Raw genomic sequence first — 22,043 nt, forward strand, 5'->3', positions numbered from 1 at the left:
TTATGTGTTACTGTATCTATCCTTTCATTCTTACTTTTTTTCACTCATTGTTTTTGAAAATTATGTATATCGTGGATCAACAAACTTTTCCCTATAGGGCCAGATAATAAATATTTTAGCCTTTGTTATACTGTCTCTTAAGTACTCATTCCTTTTGTAGCATGACAGCATCTATATGATAATAGGTAAATATATGATAATAGGTAAATAGGTAACTGCACTATGTTCCTATAATATAGACATTGAAATTGGAATTTTATATAACTTTCATTTTCTTCATATTGAAAATATTTAATGAAATATTATTCTTTGATTTGTTTTCCAACCATTTACAGATGTAAAACTACTTTTAACTTCTTTTTTTAAAAAAATTTTATTTATTTATTTGACAGAGAGAGAGAGATCATAAGTAGGCAGAGGCAGGCAGAGAGAGAGGGGGAAGCAGGCTCCCTCTTGAGTAGAGGGCCCAATGTGGGGCTTGATCCCAGGACCCTGAGATCATGACCTGAGCCCAAGCAGAGGCTTAACCCATTAAGCCACCCAGGCTGCCCCTACTTTTAACTTCTTGGCTGGACATAAATAGGCTATGGTTAGGATTTGGCCTGGCAGCTGAAGTTTGCTAACCTTTATCTATGTTAATATATTTAAATCCATTTCATTAATTTTTTTTTAAAGATTTTATTTATTTATTTGACAGAGACACAGCGAGAGAGGGAACTCAAGCAGGGGGAGTAAGAGAGAGAGAAGCAAGCTTCCCACTGAGCAGGCAGCCTGATGTGGGGCTCGATCCTAGGACCCTGGGATCATGACCTGAGCTGAAGGCAGATGATTAACGACTGAGCCACCCAGATGCCCCCAGTTTCATTAATTTTTAATGAATAAATGAGTTTATTCATTCTTATAATAATGGACCCTTAGATAATTTTCATTTTCCCTATTACAGTGCTGCAGTAAATATCCTTGTGCTTATTTGCTTGTGCATATATGTAGGAGTTTTTCTTACTGGATATTTTTGCCAAATTACTTTCTACAGTGATTGTACCAATTTTCACTTTGGCCACTGATGTTTCTCTGTGTCTTCGCCAACTCTTGGTGTTACCAGGTTATTACTTTTTTGGTAATTTGTTAGGCTTATTTGGCATGTCAGTGTTTTAAATCTATTTCCTTAATTGCTAGTGAATTATATATGTTATTTAGATTTTTCCCTTATATCTATTATTTGGATTTTTTTGTCTTGTGACTTCCTTATCCACATACTTTCTTATTTTTCTATAGACTGTTTCTTTTTATTTTTCTTACTGATTGTTATGAATTCTTTATTAGTGTCATTTAAATATAACATGGAGAAAAAGCATGCTTTGGACTAAGTTTGAATTCTCCCAGTAGCTTATTAAGTTTGAATATGAAATAAGGATAGGAGTGTCTATTGTGTAGTGTTGTTTTCATTGTTTGTTTGTTTTTAAAGATTTTAGCCTGGGTGGCTCAGTGGGTTAAAGCCTCTGCCTTTGGCTCAGGTCATGATCTCGGGGTCCTGGGATCGAGCCCCGCATCGGGCTCTCTGCTCAGCAGGGAGCCTGCTTCTTCCCTCTCTCTCTGCCTGCCTCTCTGCCTACTTGTGATCTCTCTCTATCAAATAAATAAATAAAATATTTAAAAAAAATAAAGATTTTATTTATTTATTATTATTATTATTATTATTATTTTTTAAAGATTTTATTTATTTATTTGACAGAGAGAAATCACAGGCAGACGGAGAGGCAGGTAGAGAGAGAGGAAGGGAAGCAGGCTCCCTGCTGAGCAGAGAGCCCGATGCGGGACTCGATCCCAGGACCCTGAGATCATGACCTGAGCCGAAGGCAGCGGCTTAACCCACTGAGCCACCCAGGCGCCCTTATTTATTTATTTGACAGAGAGAAATCACAAGTAGTCGGAGAGGCAGGCAGAGAGAGAGAGAGGGAAGCAGGCTCCCTGCTGAGCAGAGAGCCCGATGTGGGACTCGATCCCAGGACCCTGAGATCATGACCTGAGCCGAAGGCAGTGGCTTAACCCACTGAGCCACCCAGGCGCCCTGTTTTCATTGTTAAATCAAGATTTAGAATTTCTCGTTTGTATTGGATCTCACTAAATGTTTCTATGCTTTTTATAGTGCTTGTTTTTTGTCACTGCTCTAACTTCATGTGTAGCAGAATATACCCTTACTTTTGTAGCAGGCTACTTGTTTTGTGATTATTTTTCTTCTTTCATTTTTTTCTTTTTAACCTTTTTATTATAAAATACAAGTACAGAAAAGCATCCAAAACAAATGTATAGCTTAATGAAAAATTATGAAATGAGCACTCTTACAACCACTCCACTACCCAAGTTAAGAAAAATGATTTTGGGGGCGCCTGGGTGGCGCAGTCATTAAGTGTCTGCCTTTAGCTCAGGTCATGATCCCAGGGTCTGGGGTTTGAGCCCCTGCTCAGTGGGAAGCCTCCTTCTCTCTCTCCCATTGCCCCTGCTTGTGTTCCCTCTCTTGCTGTGTCTCTGTCAAAGAAATAAATAAAATCTTAAAAAAAAAAAAACAACAACAATTTTTGCCAGCCATTCTAGAAATTCCTCTCCATGTCCCCACCTCAATCACAGCCCCATCGTACCTCCAAAAGTAATCACTGTCCTGAGTTAAAAAGTAATAGTTTCCTTGTAAGTTCACATCTAAAACATTACAATTTAGTTTTGCCCATTTAAAAAATCTAGATATGGTAAAATCTTTTTTAATCTGTTGGTTTCCCTTCCATCTCTTCTTTTCCCTTAAAATTTATATGTTGAAAACCCCCCGAGGTGTTTGACATACAGAGTTTCCCACAGTGTAGCTCTGCATACTTAGATGTATTTTAGAACGTTTCTTTGTCCTTTGTATTTCTTGCAGTTTGCAGCTGGATACAGAGTCTTCATTGGCCTTAGGTTCAATTCCTTTAGCAAGATTATGGATGGTTGTGTGGTCTTTCAACAGGAGGCATGTAATAATATCTGCTGTTTGCTCTTTGATTTTAGCAGTTGTTGATGCTCATTGCTAATATTCAGTAGTTGGGAGTTGCAAAATGGTGATGCAATTCTATCATTTTGTTTTCGATCACTATATGGAATAACATTTTAAGGAGATGCTTCCCTTCGTGTATTATTTAGTTCTCAGTGGTATAGTACATCTAAGAAAGACTTGATTCTTTCTTTTAAAATTACCTGTTTTTAAGATAACGGATTGGTTCCCTGTCATCTTCAGAAGGTGACCAATTAATTAGTTTCTTATTATCAGTGTGGTTATACACTTAAATATATTTGTGTTTCAATCCATATATAAAGTGTTCTTGTACTAATTGAAGCTCAGATTGTCTTGTTGTCTAGAAAAGAGCATTGTTCATTACTTAGGCTTTTAGACCTGATCCTAATAGGCTTTTTTTTTTTTTTTTTGGTAGGACTTGCATATTTATTTGAGGGGGAGGGGCAGAGGGAGAGGGATGGAAGCAGAATACTCTCTGAGTGTGTAGCCAGACACAGGGCAGGTCTCCATCTCAGGACCCTGCTATTATATTGGACATTGTTTCTACAAATTTTCAGTGGGTGCAGTTAAGAAATACATAACTACGTTGTCAGTGAACAGTATATTTGCAAAGAACTACAGAGATTTCTTTTTTTTTAAACTTAATCTCCTGTATATTACATTAGTATTTCTTCTCTGTACCACGAATCATATTTCCAAAGATTCAGGGGGTGAAAGAATTGAGTATTGGAGAATGTCATCAAAAAGATGTGACTGGTTGACCTGTGAGCTGGACCTGGGTTCTGGGAGGTTCCTTAACTTCTGTCCTTAGGATATGGGTTCCACTTGCCTTTCTTGGTCCCACAGGCAGCTCCAAGGACATAGCCTTGAGATAGTGATGTAGTGTTGAAAACACCTGCATGGTACACGTGACTGCACCTAGTTAAAGCCTCTATAAACCAAGTTCTGTCGGGCGGGTGTCCGGATCCATTTTTCTTGTTGCTCCCAAGATAAGCCTTGTATGTAAGTTCCCTTTGCTTAATAACGCTGCCACCTAACCAACTTGGAGTTCTCTGCCTCTTTCTTCTGCCTCTCCCTGCCCTCTGAGTACAGGGGTCAGTTTCAGATTATACCCAAGAAGCTCCTGAGAGGGTTTTGAGCCAGCAATTAGAATATCCAGGAATTATTCATTTACTTTGTCATATGTTAAATATATGTCTCTAATGGCATTACTAATATACTATCACCAATGATGATTAATGAGAACTAAGTTAGTTTGAATAAGCTGTCTCCACCTTCCCCTTTCCATTTTGTGGTTGACCTATATCAATCCTTTCAAATTACATAGTCATTATGTACTGTACTCTCCCTTTTAATGTACATTTATTTATTCTACAAATGACTGTATATTTAATGCTAATCACCATATTAATATCACTTTAGTTATTTTGATTTTATGAATCTTCTTCTCTAGTAGATTCCTTAGGAAGGGCTTATTGGAAGAATATTCAGAGTTATTTTATATTGATAACAGTTTGCCTGTGCCTTTTACGTTGAAGGTTAGTTATCCTGGATATAAAATCCTTGGCTCACATTGTCTTTCCTTGAGAGTCTTATAAATGCAACCTTGTTTTTCTTTCATGCACTGTTTTTTGGATTTTCATTTGTACAATTTGAGCATATTTAAGACAGGCATTTAAAGTTTACTATTAGGTCTAATGCTGGGCTTCTTCAGGCATGGTTTCTGTTAATTTATTTTGATTGTTTGAATGGGCCATACTTCTTCATTTCTTTGTATGTCTTGTGCTTTTGTTGTTGTTGCTGAAAATGGACATTTGAATGTTGGTAACTCTGGAAATCACCTTCTTGCCTTTCTCTAAGTTTGTCCTTTTTTGATTGTTGAAGGCTGTAGTTGTCCATTTATCTAGTGAATTTTCCCAACTTTTTTTTCCCCTTAGAAATTGAATTCCTTGCTCTGTGTGGTGCTGAAGTCTCTGTTCTTAGCTTATGTTTTGATGGAGACTTCCTTGATCACCAGGAGCTAAACAAACATACCTCCTCCAGGAGTTTTTGCAAATGGACTCTGCTTAGCTAGACTAGAGATCAGGCTGAGATGAAAGCTTAAAATCTTTTCAGGTCTTCCCTGAGCATTCATTTTGCCCAGGGCTTGCTCCCCCCGCCCCACTTTATTTATTTAATCTCTACACCTAACATGGGGCTCAAACTCAGGATCCTGAGCTCAAAAGCCCATGCTCTTCCTGCTGAGCCAGCCAGGTGTCCCTGCCTTGGGTTTTCTGAATTACCCTATATACACAGGTATTTTTAATTGCCCTAATTTCTCAAAGAAATTCTTCTCTTTTCCTCCATGATTTTAGGCAGTTTATTTTATGTCTCATTTATAATCTTTTGGCCCAGGTCGCTGTGGGTGGTTGGATCTTTTCACAGTGTTTTTGAGCAATACCTTTTGCTTTTCTATCATGAACAGATTCAGAGTTAGGTGAAATAAAGGTATGCCTTGTGTCAGTCCTTCAGGTAGCCTGAGACAAGTTGGAATAGATAGAAACAATAATTTGCAAAAAAGGTCTTTTGTGTTCCTTTTGGAACCAGGGGTCAGGGTCCTGCACTGGAAACACCATTTGACATCTGCAGACCATATCTAGGAGTGGGTGGGCAAGGGCAAGTGAAAATGCCACAAAGCTGTCCTGCTATTATTTTTTTTTAAAAGATTTATTGATTTATTTTAGAGAGAGAGTGAGCGCATGTGTGTGCATGAGCCGGGTAGAGGGAGACAGAAAGGGAGAGAGAATCTATAGTAGGCTTCTTGGTGAGTGCAGAGCCCAAAGTGTGACTGGATCCTTCAACCTTGAGATCATGACCGAAACCAAGAGTCCCAACACCCAACCAGTGGAGCCAACCAGGTGCCCCTCCTATTTTCAAGTTGACTTCTTGGTTTAGCATTTTCTTGGCTGTAAACCTTTGACTATTTCCCAGAATTCTGACGAAGGTGGTTCTGACATTTTCTGCGTGCTTTTTCAGTTGTTTCTGTGGGGGGATGTTAGCTTGTAGCTGTGGGGTTTTGTTTTTGGTTTTGCCTCTCATTTGATTTTTTTTTTTTAACCTCTCATTTGATTTTAATTTTTGTTTCCCTAATGATAAATGATGTTGAGGATGGTTTTGTGTGTTCATTTGCCATAGTTGCCTCTTGTTTAAGTGTCTCTTCAGTCTTTCGCTCATGTTTTTTGTTGACTTGTGTTTTCTTATTGAATTTTGAAAGATCTCTCTATATACTGAATGCCAGTCCTTTCTCACATGTGTTTTGCAAGTATTTTTTTCCTTGTGTGTGATTTGTTTTCATTTTTTAGCAGTATCTTTTTAAGAGTAGTAGTTTTTAAATTTGATAGTCTTATTTATAAATTTGTTCTTTTTAAACTTATGTTTTGTATCTTATCTAAGAACTCACAAAGTAACAAAAATTTACTGTTGTATTTTCTTCTGAAGTTTTACACTTTTAGATTTTATAGTTTGATTCATGATCCATTTAATTTTTGTCTGTTTTTGATACGCTTGAGGTATGGATCAAAGTTCATGTTTATATATGTGTATATATATACACATACGTATAGATAAGCAAAGGTTTTTTTGTTATGGATTAAGAGGATGGACTTTGATTAGTGTGGCACCTGGGTTTGACTCTTGGTAGGGTAGATCAGGAAGAATCTGCCGGAAGGTACAGAGTTCTTTTCACCTACCAGTCTTTGGTGGGTAAAGGTAGGAAAGGCAACTCCTAATGAGTCTGGAGTGTAGACTCCAGGTTTCAGCTGTGAATCCTTTACTTTGAATCCTTTCCTTAATAGTACAGGTGCAGTGTAAGCACACTAGCTTTCTGGGTAAAGTTAACGAGATTTGCTTTGGTATTGTGGAGGAGGGAGATGGTTCTGAGCCAAGACACAGCGAATCTTTGTGAGGACTCCCAGGGCAATAGGCAAAATAGCCACAACTCAGTACTCTGAATTAAAAGAGAAAGCAGTAAGCTACAGAGTGTATGGATGATCAATTAGTCTTAGTCACAAAAGGAACAACAACCACCAACACAGGACTAGATCTCTACCAATTAAGAGAAAGTCTTATCCTTTTCAATCATCTTATTTCCTATCATAACATAACAAAGAAAAAAAAAGCCAGAATTCTCTCTCTCTCAAAGAAATAAATAAAATCTTTAAAAAATACTAATTTAAAAGTTATATTTCATATCCAGGGCTGCCTGGGTGGCTCAGTGGGTTAAGCCTCTGTCTTCGGCTCAGGTCATGATCTCGGGGTTCTGGGATCGAGTCCCGCATCGGGCTCTCTGCTAGGCGGGGAGCCTGCTTTCTCCTCTTTCTCTCTCTCTGCTTGCTTCTCTGCCTACTTGTGATCTCTCTCTGTCAAATAAATAAAATCTTTAAAAAATTTCATATCCAGTTTAATTACTATTTTCTTCCCTTTGCAAGGTTTTGACAGGTGAGACTTAGAATAAGAAGGAGCATGATTTTCTTTTACTTTTCTGTTTTCTAGCTTTTTTTCTTTTGGTGTGTAGGAAATAGGATGATTGAAAAGGATAGGGCTTTCTTTTAATTGATAATTATCTAGTCCTATATTGGTAGTTGCTCCTTTTCTGGCTAAGACTAATTGCTCATTCATACATGGTAGCAGGCATTCCAGTGCCGGCTCTCTGATGTAGCTCATTTGTAGTTTATTTTGAGGATGAGACCTTTCCTTCTCCATATTGTCTTCATCTGAGATATTATTTCCATGCTTGATATCTTTCAGGGCTTCCTTATTTTCTTCCACCGAAAGCTGGTTGCTGAGGGTGTTGCCTGTGTGAATGGCCAGCCCTTTTTGGTGGGTTATCAGCATTAGTGTCCAAGCCTGGCTTCCTTCCATGATTTGTCCTTGATTCATAGGTGCAGTTTCATTCTTGACACACCAAATGGTGGGAATGTAGACTGCTCTCTTACTGCCTTCTTTCTGTATTAGCTATGCCTTCCATCTTCCTGCTCACTCTGTTACAGCTATCTTGACATATCATTTGCCTTAATGATTCAGTGCTTAAATATCCCTCCTTATCATTTTATCCATCTACTACCAATCTATTTATTTATTTATTTTAAAAGATTTTATTTATTTATTTGACAGAGAGATCACAAGTAGGCAGAGAGGCAGGCAGAGAGAGAAGGGGAAGCAGGCTCCCTGCTGAGCAAAGAGCCTGATGTGGGGCTTGATCCCTGGACCCTGAGATCATGACCTGAGCTAAAGGCACTTTATTTAGCTCAGCCCACTGAGCTAACCCACTGAGCCACCCAGGTGCCCTTTTTTACTACCAATTTAAAAAATAATACTGTTTCCTTGTTTCTTCTGTTATTTTTCTTTATTTTATTTTATTTTATTTTTTATTTATTTATTGACAGAGAGAAATCACAAGTAGATGGAGAGGCAGGCAGAGAGAGAGAGAGAGAGAGAGAGGGAAGCAGGCTCCCCGCTGAGCAGAGAGCCCGACGCGGGACTTGATCCCAGGACCCCGAGATCATGACCTGAGCCGAAGGCAGCAGCTTAACCCACTGAACCACCCAGGCGCCCCTGTTATTTTTCTTTAACTTTACTTTTTTTTTTCCCCCCTTGAGCTTATCTAAATTAAATTCTGGATAGCCACCACCAACCAATATTGGCATTTTCCCATGTTTTTGAACCCATCAGTCACACTGTATGATCTTAGAGGGTTTTTTTTTTTTCCTTTAAATCTTAAGGAGGCTGGCATTTTCCCATTTTTTTCCCCCTCTGTAGCTTTTACTAGTTACCCGAGTCTTGTTCTTCACATGGCAGGAAACCTGGATTTTAGTTATTTCTTCTTATGTTTGTCATTTTTGTCTTTGTACTGTCCATATCACTTTGATGTGCGACTTGTCTGTGTTTGTTATAGCTTCCTTCATTGAAATATGAAAAATATGTCTCATTTACCTTATTTTTTTCAAAATAGTTTAGTTACCAGTTAGGTGAGCGTTTGCTTCAAAATGTATGAATTTTAAGATTTTATTAATTTATTTGAGAGAGAGAGAAAGAGACAGATAGTGACAGAGATAGCAAGAGAGAGCACAATCTGGGAGGGGAGGGAGAAGCAGGCTCCCTGGTGTGAGGCTCTATCCCAGGACCCTGGGATCATGACCTGATCATGATGCTGACTTGAGCCATCCAGGTGCCCCCAGAATGTCTGAATCTTGATGATATGTTGAACATTGCTTAGAGTGAAGAGGAGCAGGCATTGGGATGGATTGGGATGAACTGGATTAAAATAAAGGCAAAAGGGAGACCCTTTCAATGTTTCATATTGTCTGCATTTTCTCCAGAGTACTTCATGCTTTTTCATTGAAATGTATTTAGCTCTTATTATAGACCTGTAAAGAAAGCTCTACATTTAATTTTAGCATTAGTTGAATGATAGAGGCATTTCTAACTTTGTATAAGAAGTAAAGGAAGTTCTGCCATTTATGATTTTTTTAAATGAAAAAATATTTTTAAAAACTAGATAAAGGAAGAGTGAACAGAAGGAGAAAAGTAAATAAATAAACATAACTAGACATGTACTCTTTATAGAAAAAGACTTAATTTACTTTCTTTTTTGAGGGGGTAAGAGAGGGAGAGGGTGGGGGAGGGGCAGAGGGAAAGGGAGAGAGAATCTCAAACAGATTCTCTGCTGAGTGCGGAGCCTGACTTGGGGCTTGATCCCATGACTCTGAGATCAAGACCTGAGTCAAAACTAAGAGTTGGGGGTGCCTGGGTGGCTCAGTGGGTTAAAGCCTCTGCTACCGGCTCAGGTCATGATCCCAGGGTCCTGGGATCGAGCCCTGAGTGGGGCTCTCTGCTCAGCAGGGAGTCTGCTTCCCTTCCTTTCTCTCTGCCTACTTGTGATCTCTGTCTGTCAAATAAATAAATAAAATCTAAAAAAATAAAAAAAAGGAAACTAAGATTTGGATGTTCAACTGACTGAGTCACCAGGTGCCCCTTTGGCATTTTATAATCAATGTCCCACAGCCTTCATAGCATACCCAAAACAGCTTTTACTAAGAAGTATGTTTCTGGCTTTAGCTGTTGAGCAGAAAGTATAAAATGCTGGCACTTTTTAACTGCAATGAATGTTGTAGAGATGTTTGATATAAAGTCCTTACACTTTTAGAAAAGACATTACAGACTTATATTTTATCTTTTTTTTTTTTTTTTTTCTTTAAAGGAAGTGATAGCTGGGCTTAGTCCCCTGCTTTTTCGGAAGCTCAGTAATCCTGACATATTTTCATCCACCGGAAAAGCTAAACTCCAACGACAACTTAGTCAGGATGACTGTAAGTTGCGGAGAGGAAGCCTGGCCAGTTCGCTGTCAGGTGAGTATCTAATTTTGTTTTTTAAGAAATGTGCAACTGTGTTGTCCACACATTCAAGTGTATTTCACTTATATTTAAGGGTATATCAACTGACTTGGCATCTTGACACCTTCTTCTCTGTTGGTAGTCTTGTATAGAACACTTAGGGGTAAGGCCATCTTTCTCTCTTTACTATTTCCTCATGACATATCTGAATGGTAGCCTCAATCTGCTAGATATTTTGTAGTTGACCACTATCACTGGTTTTTCTTTTCGAAATTGACTTTTGCTGTCTTCTTATTCTGTGGACCTCAGATCCTTTGCTTTTTTTGATTTTCTTTTTCCTATTTCCAAAATCTTTTCCAAAGCCTACAGTGCCTCCCCACCTTCCCCATAGAAAAGTCTTTAAAAAATTCAAGGGGAAGGAATGATACAAGGAAGTCATCGTCCAAATAGGAAACAATTAAAATGTGACATAATTTTAAGCAATCAATACACTATTAAAGAATCCACTGTTCTCAGCTAAAAAGATAGTAGAGAAGAAAATAAAATCCTCCTGTATTCCTTTCCAGTTTTAAATTTCTTATTTTTGGCCCTTTTCAGGAGTATTCCCTTGGCTTTATCTTTTCACTCTTTGATTGAAATTGTTTTTTTGCCAAGCATTTAATCACATAGAGCCATTTTTTGCTTTCATAGTATTCTGCCTTTCTTTTAAGGAGGTATTATAAGGTAATAACCTTATAAATACTGTCCAGGTAAATAGAATTTTGATTTTTGTGTTAAAAATTTTTTTAAAGTTTTATTTTGTTTCTGAACCAAGTCTTTTGAGCACCTAATAACCAGAATCTATTGCTTTGCTCTGAGATGCCATATTCCTTCTATCCTTTGAAGTTTAATTGGTTATTGGCTACTGGGTGGTACAATGTGGGAATGTGGTTGTGTTTGATTCTTTATAGATTTTCAGTTAATCTGAGTTCAGCCTTACATCTTAATTTTATGTCCTCTTTGGTAGCTTGCATTTCTGAGTACTGAACTTCTCTGAGATTTTGCAGGGTAGCCTACTATCTCATTTAATTGCCATTTAACTGCAGCCTCCTCTATGCTTATTTTACCTTGTGTCTTTCTTTCTTTTTTTAAGGTTTTATTTATTTATTTGACAGAGATCACAAGAAGGCAGAGAGGCAGGCAGAGAGAAAGAGGAGGGGAAGCAGGCTCCCTGCCCGAGCAGAAAGCCCAACTCGGGGCTGGGGGCTGGATCCCAGGACCCTGGGATCATGACCTGAGCTGAAGGCAGAGGCTTTAATCCACTGAGCCACCCAGGTGCCCCACCTTGTGTCTTTCTTTGCCCAGTTCCTTTTTTTTTTTTTTTAAGATTTGATTTATTTGACAGAGAGAGAGAAATCACAAGTAGGCAGAGAGGCAGGCAGAGAGAGAGAGGGGAGGAAGCAGGCTCCCTGGAGAGCAGAGAGCCCGACGCGGGGCTCAATCCCACGACCCCGGGACCACGACCTGAGCCGAAGGCAGAGGCTTTAACCCACTGAGCCACCCAGGTGCCCCTTCTTTGCCCAGTTCCATTGGTTACGATTCATCTGTCTGTTTTAGGTTTTCTCCAAATTTTATTCATCTCCTCAGTCACTCCCCCTCCCTCATTATAGCCTTTTTTTATTTTACTTCTTTATTTTCATTTACTGTCCTGGGTGACAAAAGATAAAAGTATGTTCATTCAGCAATATTTAATAGGGAATATTTTACATATTAACCTTTTGAATCATTGTGAGAATAATTAGAAGTTTTAAGTTTTTTTTTCTGAATTATTTCTCTACTAAAGGTTTAGTTTCCCCATTTGTTCATATTGTTCTGTTTTATGTTGTTTGTTTTCCTCAAATTCTTGGCAATCCTTCGTACATTTCAAGGCCAGACTAGTATATGTCCAAATTGGTTTCTTTTGCAAGTGCATAAATCTCTTTCCCCAGCAAGCCCTTATTTTGAAGGGAGATAGAAGTCTGATACTAGCCTTTGTTTATGTGTATAGGGTAAGTCAAGGAGCTAGCTTTCCTTTAGAATATATAGATGAGGATAGGCAGATGATCTGGAGAACTTAGCAACCTTTGTAGAAGGAAAGTGGACAGGCTGTCTCTACTCTGGTCTTAATGGAAGTTTTGAGTAGGGAACTATTCTTTGAGAGGGTTTTGTGGGAAGACTTTCTGGTAAAGCATACATTTACACACAGACTTGGAAGATAACTAGATTTTTAAAAAACATTGCATTTTTCTGATTAACAAAGTAAATATGCCAGTAATAAAAAATTTGAGTTCAAAGACCAGCATTATGTCAAAGTGAAAAGTTCTTCTTAGGGGCGCCTGGGTGGCTTAGTTGGTTAAGCTGCTGCCTTCAGCTCGGGTCATGATCCTGGGTCCTGGGATTGAGTCCCGTGTCTGGCTTCTCGGCAGGGAGCCTGCTTCTCTCTCTGCCTCTGCCTGCCGCTCTGCCTGCTTGTGTGAGCACTCTCTCTCTGACAAATAATTAAATAAAATCTTAAAAAAAAAGTTCTTCTTAATCTTTACTTCTGTCTCCCTTCTCCAACCTTTATATATACCCTTTATAATACTTTATATATATATATATATATATATATATACTTTATATATGTATACCTTTTATATATACTCCATTATTTTTAAATATACATTTAAAAATTTATGTAAATATACACAAACATTTTCTTTAAAATAAAAATTGATATCATATGCCATACACTTTATTTCAGCTTTCTTTACTGAACAGGAAATGTTGAACATTTTTCTCTTGACTACATTTTGAGACGCCTCATTATTTTTAATGGGTTCAGTATGTGATTTTGTAGAGATACTGTGATTTCTTTAAATTGTAATAAACGTTTATCTTATTTTTGGTTTTATTCTGGTGAGCATTGCTAGGTGAGCATTCTGGTTTGTTTTTTCATTATACTACATTACTACACGTGGAGTGCTGGGTCCAAACATATTCAAATTAAAATTTTAGTCAGTTTTGCTAAATTGCCCTCCAAATAATTTGCATCATATTTTTTCTGCAATAAAAGGGAATGTTGTACCAAAAACAAAACTAAAAACTCCTTTTTATCACACCTTTATTACAGTGGGTATTTCCATGTTGAATAGGATTTTGTCAGGAAGAGGAAAAGGTTTTCAAGTGAATTGGGTGATTAAGATAAATCCAGGTGAAAATGCAGGGCATAAAATTGAAGTTGAGTGAGCAAAGGGGTGTGGAAGAGTTGAAGGAGATGAGGCCAGGAAGATAATCTGGATTTGTGGAGGAGGATCTCTTTATAGTTTTTTTTTTTTTAAACGTTTGGCTAATTTTGAACAGTAGGGAGTAATAAGTTTTTTTACGGCAGGGAATGATATCACGTTTGTTTTGGTTAAATCACTAGCAGCAGTGTTGAGGAACATTACGAAGGAAGAGATTGAAATAGGACTTGCACCTCAATTAGAAGGTCATTGCAATTCTAGGTGCTGTCTTTTGTAAGTGACTCTCTTGTAGTCTTTGGGATTAAGGCAGTCAGTCAGTCAACCTGGACTGAACACATGAAGTCTGGCCAGAGCATTATAGATTCCTTGTTCATCTTCTGAAAACTTGAGGGCCAAATTTATCTAGGAGAAACTGTCAACTCCACTCATGTTGCATTGAGTTGGTGAGAAACTAAGTTGCATGGAAGGGACTGGAAAAAGCCTGCTAGGTTGGATGTCAGGTTTGGGTGCTGGCATGATGATGGCTATTACAGAGAATTTAAAATAGTCAATTCAATTTCAGTACTCTATTTACAATTCTCCTTTCCACCCAGATAGCTGAAATTTTTTAAAGGTCTACAGATTAAAATGAATATGGCAGAACTTCATTTTATTTTGGATCACTATACTTTTATCCACTTGATATCATTGTATATTTTCATTCATTCATTAATAATTACAAGTATATTTTCTAAACTTTGTGTTTGAAGGTAAGCAGCTGCTCCCCTTGTCCAGCAGTGTACATAGCAGTGTGGGACAGGTGACTTGGCAGTCTTCAGGAGAAGCATCAAACCTGGTTCGAATGAGGAACCAGTCCCTTGGACAATCTGCTCCTTCTCTTACTGCTGGCTTGGTAAGTGTTGGTAAAGACTGTCCCTTGCTCTGTGAACAAATTCTTGATTGCCATGGCCACATATATTATTTTTCTTTTTAGGATTTTGATAGTTTAATTTTTCAAGTAAAGTATAGAAAAAGAATGGATTTAATTGAATATACTCTGATTGCTCTCATGCGGTTACTGTACTGATTAGGTATGGAGAGTCAAGAAAAAGACATAGTATGGTTGATTGAATGAATACATTTTCTGGGAAGGAGCTTTCTTCTTTCTTTTCTTTTTTTTTTTTTTTTAAGATTTTATTTATTTATTTGAGAGAGACTGAGATAGTGAGAGAGCACAAGAGGGGAAGGAGAAGAAGAAGTAGGCTCCTTGCACAGTGAGCCTGATGCAGGGCTTGATCCCAGGACCCTGGGATCATGACCTCAGCCGAAGGCAGACACTTAACTGACTGAGCCACCCGGGCACTCTATGGGAAAGAGCTTTGTAGTAGATAGGATTCTTAAGCTTGTGAAGTTATGTTGCTTCTGTGTATAGTTCTGTGATACACATATTTAGTATATGAGGATAGGAGAGTGGGCAAGAATGAGCCTTTTAGGATTTGTATGATAGAATCTAACAAAGATTAAGCTGTGTAGTCTTGGCAGGTTATTTTCTGCCTGTAATTGCATCTTCTACACTTTTATCCTCAGTACCTCTGCCTTTCTATTGAAGGTGCCCTTTGACTTCCTGCTTATCTCACATTCTTCCTAAAGGACAAGGCACATAAGTAATTTTCAGGGTACAGTAACAGAAGCTTGTTCCCATTAAAATATAATCTCATCTGTTCTTTAGGATTATAAATCTTTTGGGTTGGCATGTATAGATTAGAAAGTTTTGTCCATTTGTCCATTCTGGGAAGTGGGGATAGGGAAAAGAGTCTTCTTTATAGCAGGTGGGAAGTTAATTTTTGGGTCAGAAGATTTCCTTATGATCTGAAGTTTGTGACTCTTAGGCCACAGGAAGAATCAAGAATTTTCCCACTCTTTAACCTTTTATTTTGAAAATTTCAAATACAATGAATATCCACATAAATTTACTTAAATTGGTCAATTTGGTTGTAACTCACATTTTGCCACATTTGCTTTATCTGTGTGTATATATGTATTTTTTTTTCCTCTGAAACATTTCAAAGCAAGTCACAGACCTTATGATACCTCACCCTTAATTATTTTTTATAAGACCAGGGACAATCTCTTAACTGTAGTATATTATCAGATCCAAGGAATTTAAGATCAATTTAATAATAGTATCTTACTTATTCACTCTAAAGTCTTCTATATATATATATAGTTTTTAATAAGAAGTTTTTTTTTTTTTAAAGATTTTATTTATTTATTTGACAGTCAGAGAGGCAAGCAGAGAGAGAGGAGGGGAAGCAGGCTCCCTGCTGAGCAGAGAGCCCAATGCGGGGCTCGAACCCAGGACCCTGGAATCATGACCCGAGCCGAAGGCAGAGGCCTTAACCCAGGCGCCCCTTTTATTTATATTTTTATGGGATTTTTTTATATTCAAATTTCCTTACTTGTTCTCAGCATGTCTATTAAAGCCCCACATCTTCTTCCTCTTAACCTCTGGAATATAAAAAAAAATATATAGATCTATGTACCCTATCATAGAGATTGATTAATTTAGATTTTAAAGTAATCTCTTGGGGCTCCTGGGTGACTCAGTCAGTTAAGCATCTGGCTTTGGGTCAGGTCATGATCCCAGAGTTCTGGGGTTGAGTCCCGTGTCGGGGAATCTGCTTCTCCCTCTGCCCCTCCCCCTGTTCGTACTCTCTCTTTCTTTCTCAAATAAATAAAACCTTAAAAAAAAAAGTAATCTCTACACCCGTAGTGGGGCTCAAATTCACAACCCCGAGATCAAGAGTTACATTCTACTAAATGAGCCAGCCTGGCTCCATGCATCATAGAGATTTTGATCCAGTGGGACTGGGGTGGTCCTAGGGATCTGTATTTTCTTTAAAGCATTATAACAAGTTCTAACATGCACCCTTTTGAGAATTAATTGCCACTAAAATAAAGCTGAATGTTTTATTTTAAGGTATTGTTTCAGAGGGAATTCCTGGACTAAGGTTGCTGGAGTCCTAGCATAGGCCAACCGAAGTAGAATATTCTTGAATTCCTTTTTCTTTTTAAAAGTTTATTGAGATATAATTTATGTACGACACAATTTACCCAGTTACTGTCTTATTAAGTGATATTTAGTATATTCACAGATATATGGAGCTGTCACTATAGTCAATTTTAAAGATTTTGTTTATTTATTTGATAGAGGAAGAAAGATAATGAGAGAGGGAACACAAGCAGGGGGAGTTGGAGGGGGAGAAGCAGGCTTCCCGTGGAGCAAGGAGCCTGATGTTGGACTCGATCCCAGGACTCTGGGATCATGACCTGAGCTGAAGACAGACGTTTAATGACTGAGCCATCTAGGTGCCCCAGTACAGTCAGTTTTAGAACATTTTTATCACTTCAGAAAGGATCCCTTGACAGGATTGCTGTCACTCTTTATCCTCCCATCCCTCCAGCCCTATGTAACCATCAATCTCCTTTCTGCCTCTGTGCATTTGCGTGTTCTGTACATTTCATATAAATTGACTCATAGAATATGTGGCCTTTTGTGACTGGCTTCTTTCAGTTAGCATGATTTTTTTTTTTTTTTTAAAAGATTTTATTTATTTATTTGTCAGAGAGAGAGAGCACAGGCAGAGTGGCAGGCAGAGTCAGAGGGAGAGGCAGGCTCCCTGCGGGGCAAGGAGCCCGATGTGGGACTCGATCCCAGAACGCTGGGATCATGACCTGAGCCGAAGGCAGCTGCTTATCCAACTGAGCCACCCAGGCGCCCCTAGCATGATGTTTTTAAGGTCTGTCTACACTGTAGCATGAAAGTACTTCCTTCCTTTTTATCATTCAATAATATTCCATTGTATGGATATACCACATTTTGTCTATCAGCTGATGGAAATTTGGGTTGTTGCTACCTTTTAACTGTGATGAATAATGCGTCTATGAACATTTATTTAAAGATTCTTGTGTGGACATGTTTTCATTTTTCTTGGGTATATACTTAGGAGTAAGATTGTTGGGTCGTATGGTAACTGTGTTTAACATTTTGAGGAGTCACCAGATTGTTTTCCAAAGTGGCTGTGCCATTTTACATTCCTACTAACAATGTCTGAGGTTTTTATTTCTTTACATCCTCACTAATATTTACTGTCTTTGATTTTAGCAATCATACTGGGTCTGAAGTGGTTTTGATTCACATTTGCCTAATGACTAATGATACTGAGTATCTTTTAATGCGATTATTGGCTGTTTGCAAACTTTCTTGAAGAAATGTCTTCCTGTTTTTTGCCCATTTAAAAAGTTGACTTATTTATCTATTTATTTATCTATTTTGTATATGGATTTGCAAATTATTTCTTTAGACCTGTATTTAGTTTTCTACTCCCAAGTGTCAGCCTTTTGTTTTCTCCTGTGCCTTTCTTTTCTGAGCTATTCACTTATCTATGGTAATTTTAGGCTAGTTCCTCCCTTTCCATTTCTCCTTTCCAGGGGTTTTTTATGTGGCACTTTTGCTGGTTAGTATTGAATATATTTTCCTGCTTTGAGTTATCCCCACACTGGAATATACCTGGGTGCTCCCATCCCAGCTTCTGGCTGTGACATTCCAGAAGAATCTCTCCTACCATGTATTCTCTCTCTCTCTCTCTCTTTTTTTTGTGTATCCTCATTCTTAATAGACTTATTGCTATGTAGACCCAGCCTCCAAGGAACTTTTGGGTCAACAGGAGTCATATGTAACAACTAATTTTAACATTTAATGAACTGTCGATTATGACCTAAAACATAACTAAAAGGGGACAAGAATAATTATTCTTAGGTGTAATTATTAGGGAGATAAGTTTGCTGGAGGTTAGACTTGACCAGAATCTGGAGAATGGGTAACCAAAAGCTTAATGTAGCAAATATTTTCTTTCTTTCTTCCTTTTTTTTTTTTTAAGATCTTATTTTATTTTATTTATTCATTTGAGAGCCTGTGTGCATGAGGGGTGGGCATGAACAGTGGGGGGGGGGTGGGAAGCGAAGGGAAAGGGAGAGAGAATCTGAAGTAGACTCCATGCTGAGGTGGAGCCTGACATGGGGCTTCATCTCACTGCTGAGAGATCATCACTTGAGCTGAAAGCAAGAGTCAGTTGCTTAACTGATTGAACCACCCAGGCACCTCTATTTATTTATTTTTTAAAGGGGGGTGCAGAGGGAAAGGGAGAGAGTATCTTAAGAAGCCCCATGGTGCTAAACATGGAGCCCCAAACAGGACTCCATCTAATGACCCTGAGATCAGAACCTGCGTCCAAACCAAGAATCAGCACTTAACCAACTACACTATATAGGCCCCCCTGCAAATATTTTTATTTTGAGGCCATCCAAGTGGTAGGTGTTTATGAAGAGATTTTTAGACTTATCCCTCATTTCCTAATATCTGGTGAGATGATTTCTCTGAAGACCTATTTCCCCCATATATGTAGAAACCATGATTCTAATTAGTGGCTTCCAGTGCATGTTCTTATAAAAAGGATTATACAGTCATTATATTGTATGCTCCCAGGTGGGAAAAAACTTAGATGACATCTTGTCCGAGATAACATTGTCTTTAAAAAAAATTCATATGCAATTCATATACAATTGAAAATCTAGTGTTAAAAGTGGCATGGGAGAAACACCTTTGGATTAGAACTTGGAAGACCAGGATATATCTGATACTTAGCTGTCTAAATTTGAGTAAAGACTAGACTTATTTGAGCCTTTTTTCCACATCTTTCAAATAAACTTAATTTCTGCTTTGCTTTCTCATGAATATGTTAAGTAATATCTAAAACTTTGATCTTTGTCTCTTCTTTCTTTTTTTTTTTTGTCTCTTGTTATTTCTGACATGAATCCACTGAACTATATCATCATGTCTAAGACTCCATCTGTTTTAGCTTTTTACACTTGTTAAATTTGTTTTTAAAAAGTCTTTTTTATCTACTTGAGAGAGAGAGTGAGTCAATGCACAAGCAGAGGGAGGGGGAGAGGGAGAGGCAGGTTCCCCACTGAGCAGAGAGCCCGACTTGGGGCTCCATCCCAGGATCCCAGGATCATGACTTGAGCCCAAGGCAGACATTTAACCAACTGAGCTGCCCAGGTGCCCCAAGACTGCATCTGCTTATTCTGCCTTTATGTTCCCCTAAACCAGTTCTTCCTTGGCTCTTCCCTGTTTTGTTAATTAGTGCTGTTATCCACCCAGTAGCTGAAAGCCAGAGACCTGGAACTCTTTTTTTCTTTAAAGATTTTTAAAAATTTATTTGACAGGGATGCCTGGGTGGCTCAGTTGGTTAAGCAGCTGCCTTCGGCTCAGGTCATGATCCCAGCGTCCTGGGATCGAGTCCCACATCGGGCTCCTTGCTCAGCAGGGAGCCTGCTTCTCCCTCTGCCTCTGCCTGCCATTCTGTCTGCCTGTGCTCGCTCTCTCCCCCTCTCTCTCTCTGATAAATAAATAAAATCTTTAAAAAAAATTTTTATTTGACAGACGAGATCACAAGTAGGCAGAGAGGCGGCAGAGAGGGAGAAAGGAGGAAGCAGGCTCCCTGCCGAGCAGAGAGCCTGATACGGGGCTCCATCCTAGGACCCTGAGATCATGACCCAAGCTGAAGGCAGAGGCTTTAGTCCACTGAGTCACCCAGGTGCCCCGACACCTGGAACTCTTTGACTCCTCCTTTCCCCTTCCTCCCCTCCCCACCCAGTCACCCAGACAGCGTTAATGCGCAACATCTCCAGGTGTCTACATTTTTTTCACCAAAGTTGTAGCCCATTCTAAGCCATAATTACAGTCTTTTTGCTGAGATCATTGTAGTGTCCTTATTATGTGAACACCGTATTCAGTCTTCCTCCTTTCCAGGCCGCTTTTCACTCTAACGTCTTATTTCAAAGACAAATTGATCACGTCTATTCTTTCTTTAGTTTCTTTTTTTTTTTAATTGAAGTATAGTTGACATACAATGTTATGTTAGTTTCAGGTGTATAACATAGTGATTCCACAAGTCTGTATGTTATGCTGTGTTCACCTTAAGCGCAGCTCCCATCTGTTACCACACAGTGCTACTACAATACCTTTAACTGAGTAACCTTCTTTTAGCTTTGTCCTCCAGTTTTTTCATTTGGCTAATATTTATGCAGCACCAATGTTTAACCTTTCACTTGATTATCTTTCAATAGCTTCCTATAATGGTTATTATAATGTATAATAATTAATAATTATTATTCAGTGGATGAGTTTTCATTGAGATTAACAAATAGGTAATGAGAAACTGGACACAGAGATTGCAGATGGAAGAATTAGACTTGGATGCTTTTTCTTGCAAATCAGAATGTTGGATTCAAGTAATGTATGTCTCAGTATAAAGGGTGACCTAAGCAGTGAACAGTACTGAATATTGGCATTTTAGTAGGAGGATTGTGAATCCCAGGAATCTTTTAACTGGTAGGGTTTGACCGATTCTCTACATATATAGTACTCATACAGTATTTGTCTTTCTCTGATTGATTTATTTTGCTTATTTTTGCTTTTGAGATTCTTTTTTTACTTTGTTGGCAGACATTGCCTTTATAGGAATGATGCCTTTAGAGTGTTAAAAACAAAACAAAAATCAACCCGACTAAATTTGAAGATCTAATTGGCTTTATTAAATGATTTCTGAATCAGACAGCAAGTAGAAGGGAGCTCCAAGGAGTTAAGCAAGAAAAAGGTTTTTAAGGGAAGGAAGAGGGCTTACAAAGAAAAAAGGAAGTATTATTAATATTAGCAAGGAATGCATTATTATTATTTTTAAAAGATTTTATTTATTTATTTGACAGGCAGAGATCTTAAGTAGGCAAACAGGCAGACAGAGAGAGAAGAAGGGAAGCAGGCTCCCTGCCGAGCAGAGAGCCTGATGTGGGGCTCCATCCCAGGACCCTGAGATCATGACCTGAGCCGAAGGCAGAGGCTTTAACCCACTGAGACACCCAGGCACCCCTTAATAATAATTTTCATCAACTTCTTTAATTAACACATAGAAGGAATGCTTATCACATATGCTGATGGCACATTTTCCATGTTGAATACGTTCAGTCAGAACCCAAAGCAGAGGCTTTTTTAACCCACTGAGCCACCCAGGCACCCCGGGAATGCATTATTTAGGCAAATTTGCCCTCTTAAGGGGAGGAGGAGTCTATTAGTAAATTTCCTAGTATTGACTGGGAAAATCCTTTAGATGGGTTAAAGGTTATATTGTTGGGGATTGAAACTACAGTTAGGTTAGGTATTGTCTTTCTGACTTTAGGCTTAACCTAAGGGATGCCATTTTGAGTCTGTGGTTTTCTTTTTAACAATGGGAATGATCATTTGCAAAGAATGACTTGGTCCATCTGTCTACATGTAGCATTATATGTGGCACATAG

General features: G+C 38.3%; 1 protein-coding gene across 9 annotated transcripts in view; it reads left to right on the forward strand.

Moving 5' to 3' along the window:
• The window catches only part of MAST2 (microtubule associated serine/threonine kinase 2), a 212,847-nt gene that overhangs the window by 19,543 nt on the left and 171,261 nt on the right, over positions 1-22,043 (forward strand). For all 9 annotated transcript variants that reach the window (XM_059137764.1, XM_059137774.1, XM_059137765.1 and 6 more), the window contains exons 2-3: positions 10,275-10,422; positions 14,399-14,541. In XM_059137764.1, coding sequence (XP_058993747.1) covers positions 10,275-10,422; positions 14,399-14,541 — 291 coding nt within the window. The remainder of the gene's footprint in view (positions 1-10,274; positions 10,423-14,398; positions 14,542-22,043) is intronic.

Source organism: Mustela lutreola, chromosome 10 (genome assembly GCF_030435805.1).
Source record: "Mustela lutreola isolate mMusLut2 chromosome 10, mMusLut2.pri, whole genome shotgun sequence".
Taxonomy (NCBI): Eukaryota; Metazoa; Chordata; class Mammalia; order Carnivora; family Mustelidae; genus Mustela; species Mustela lutreola.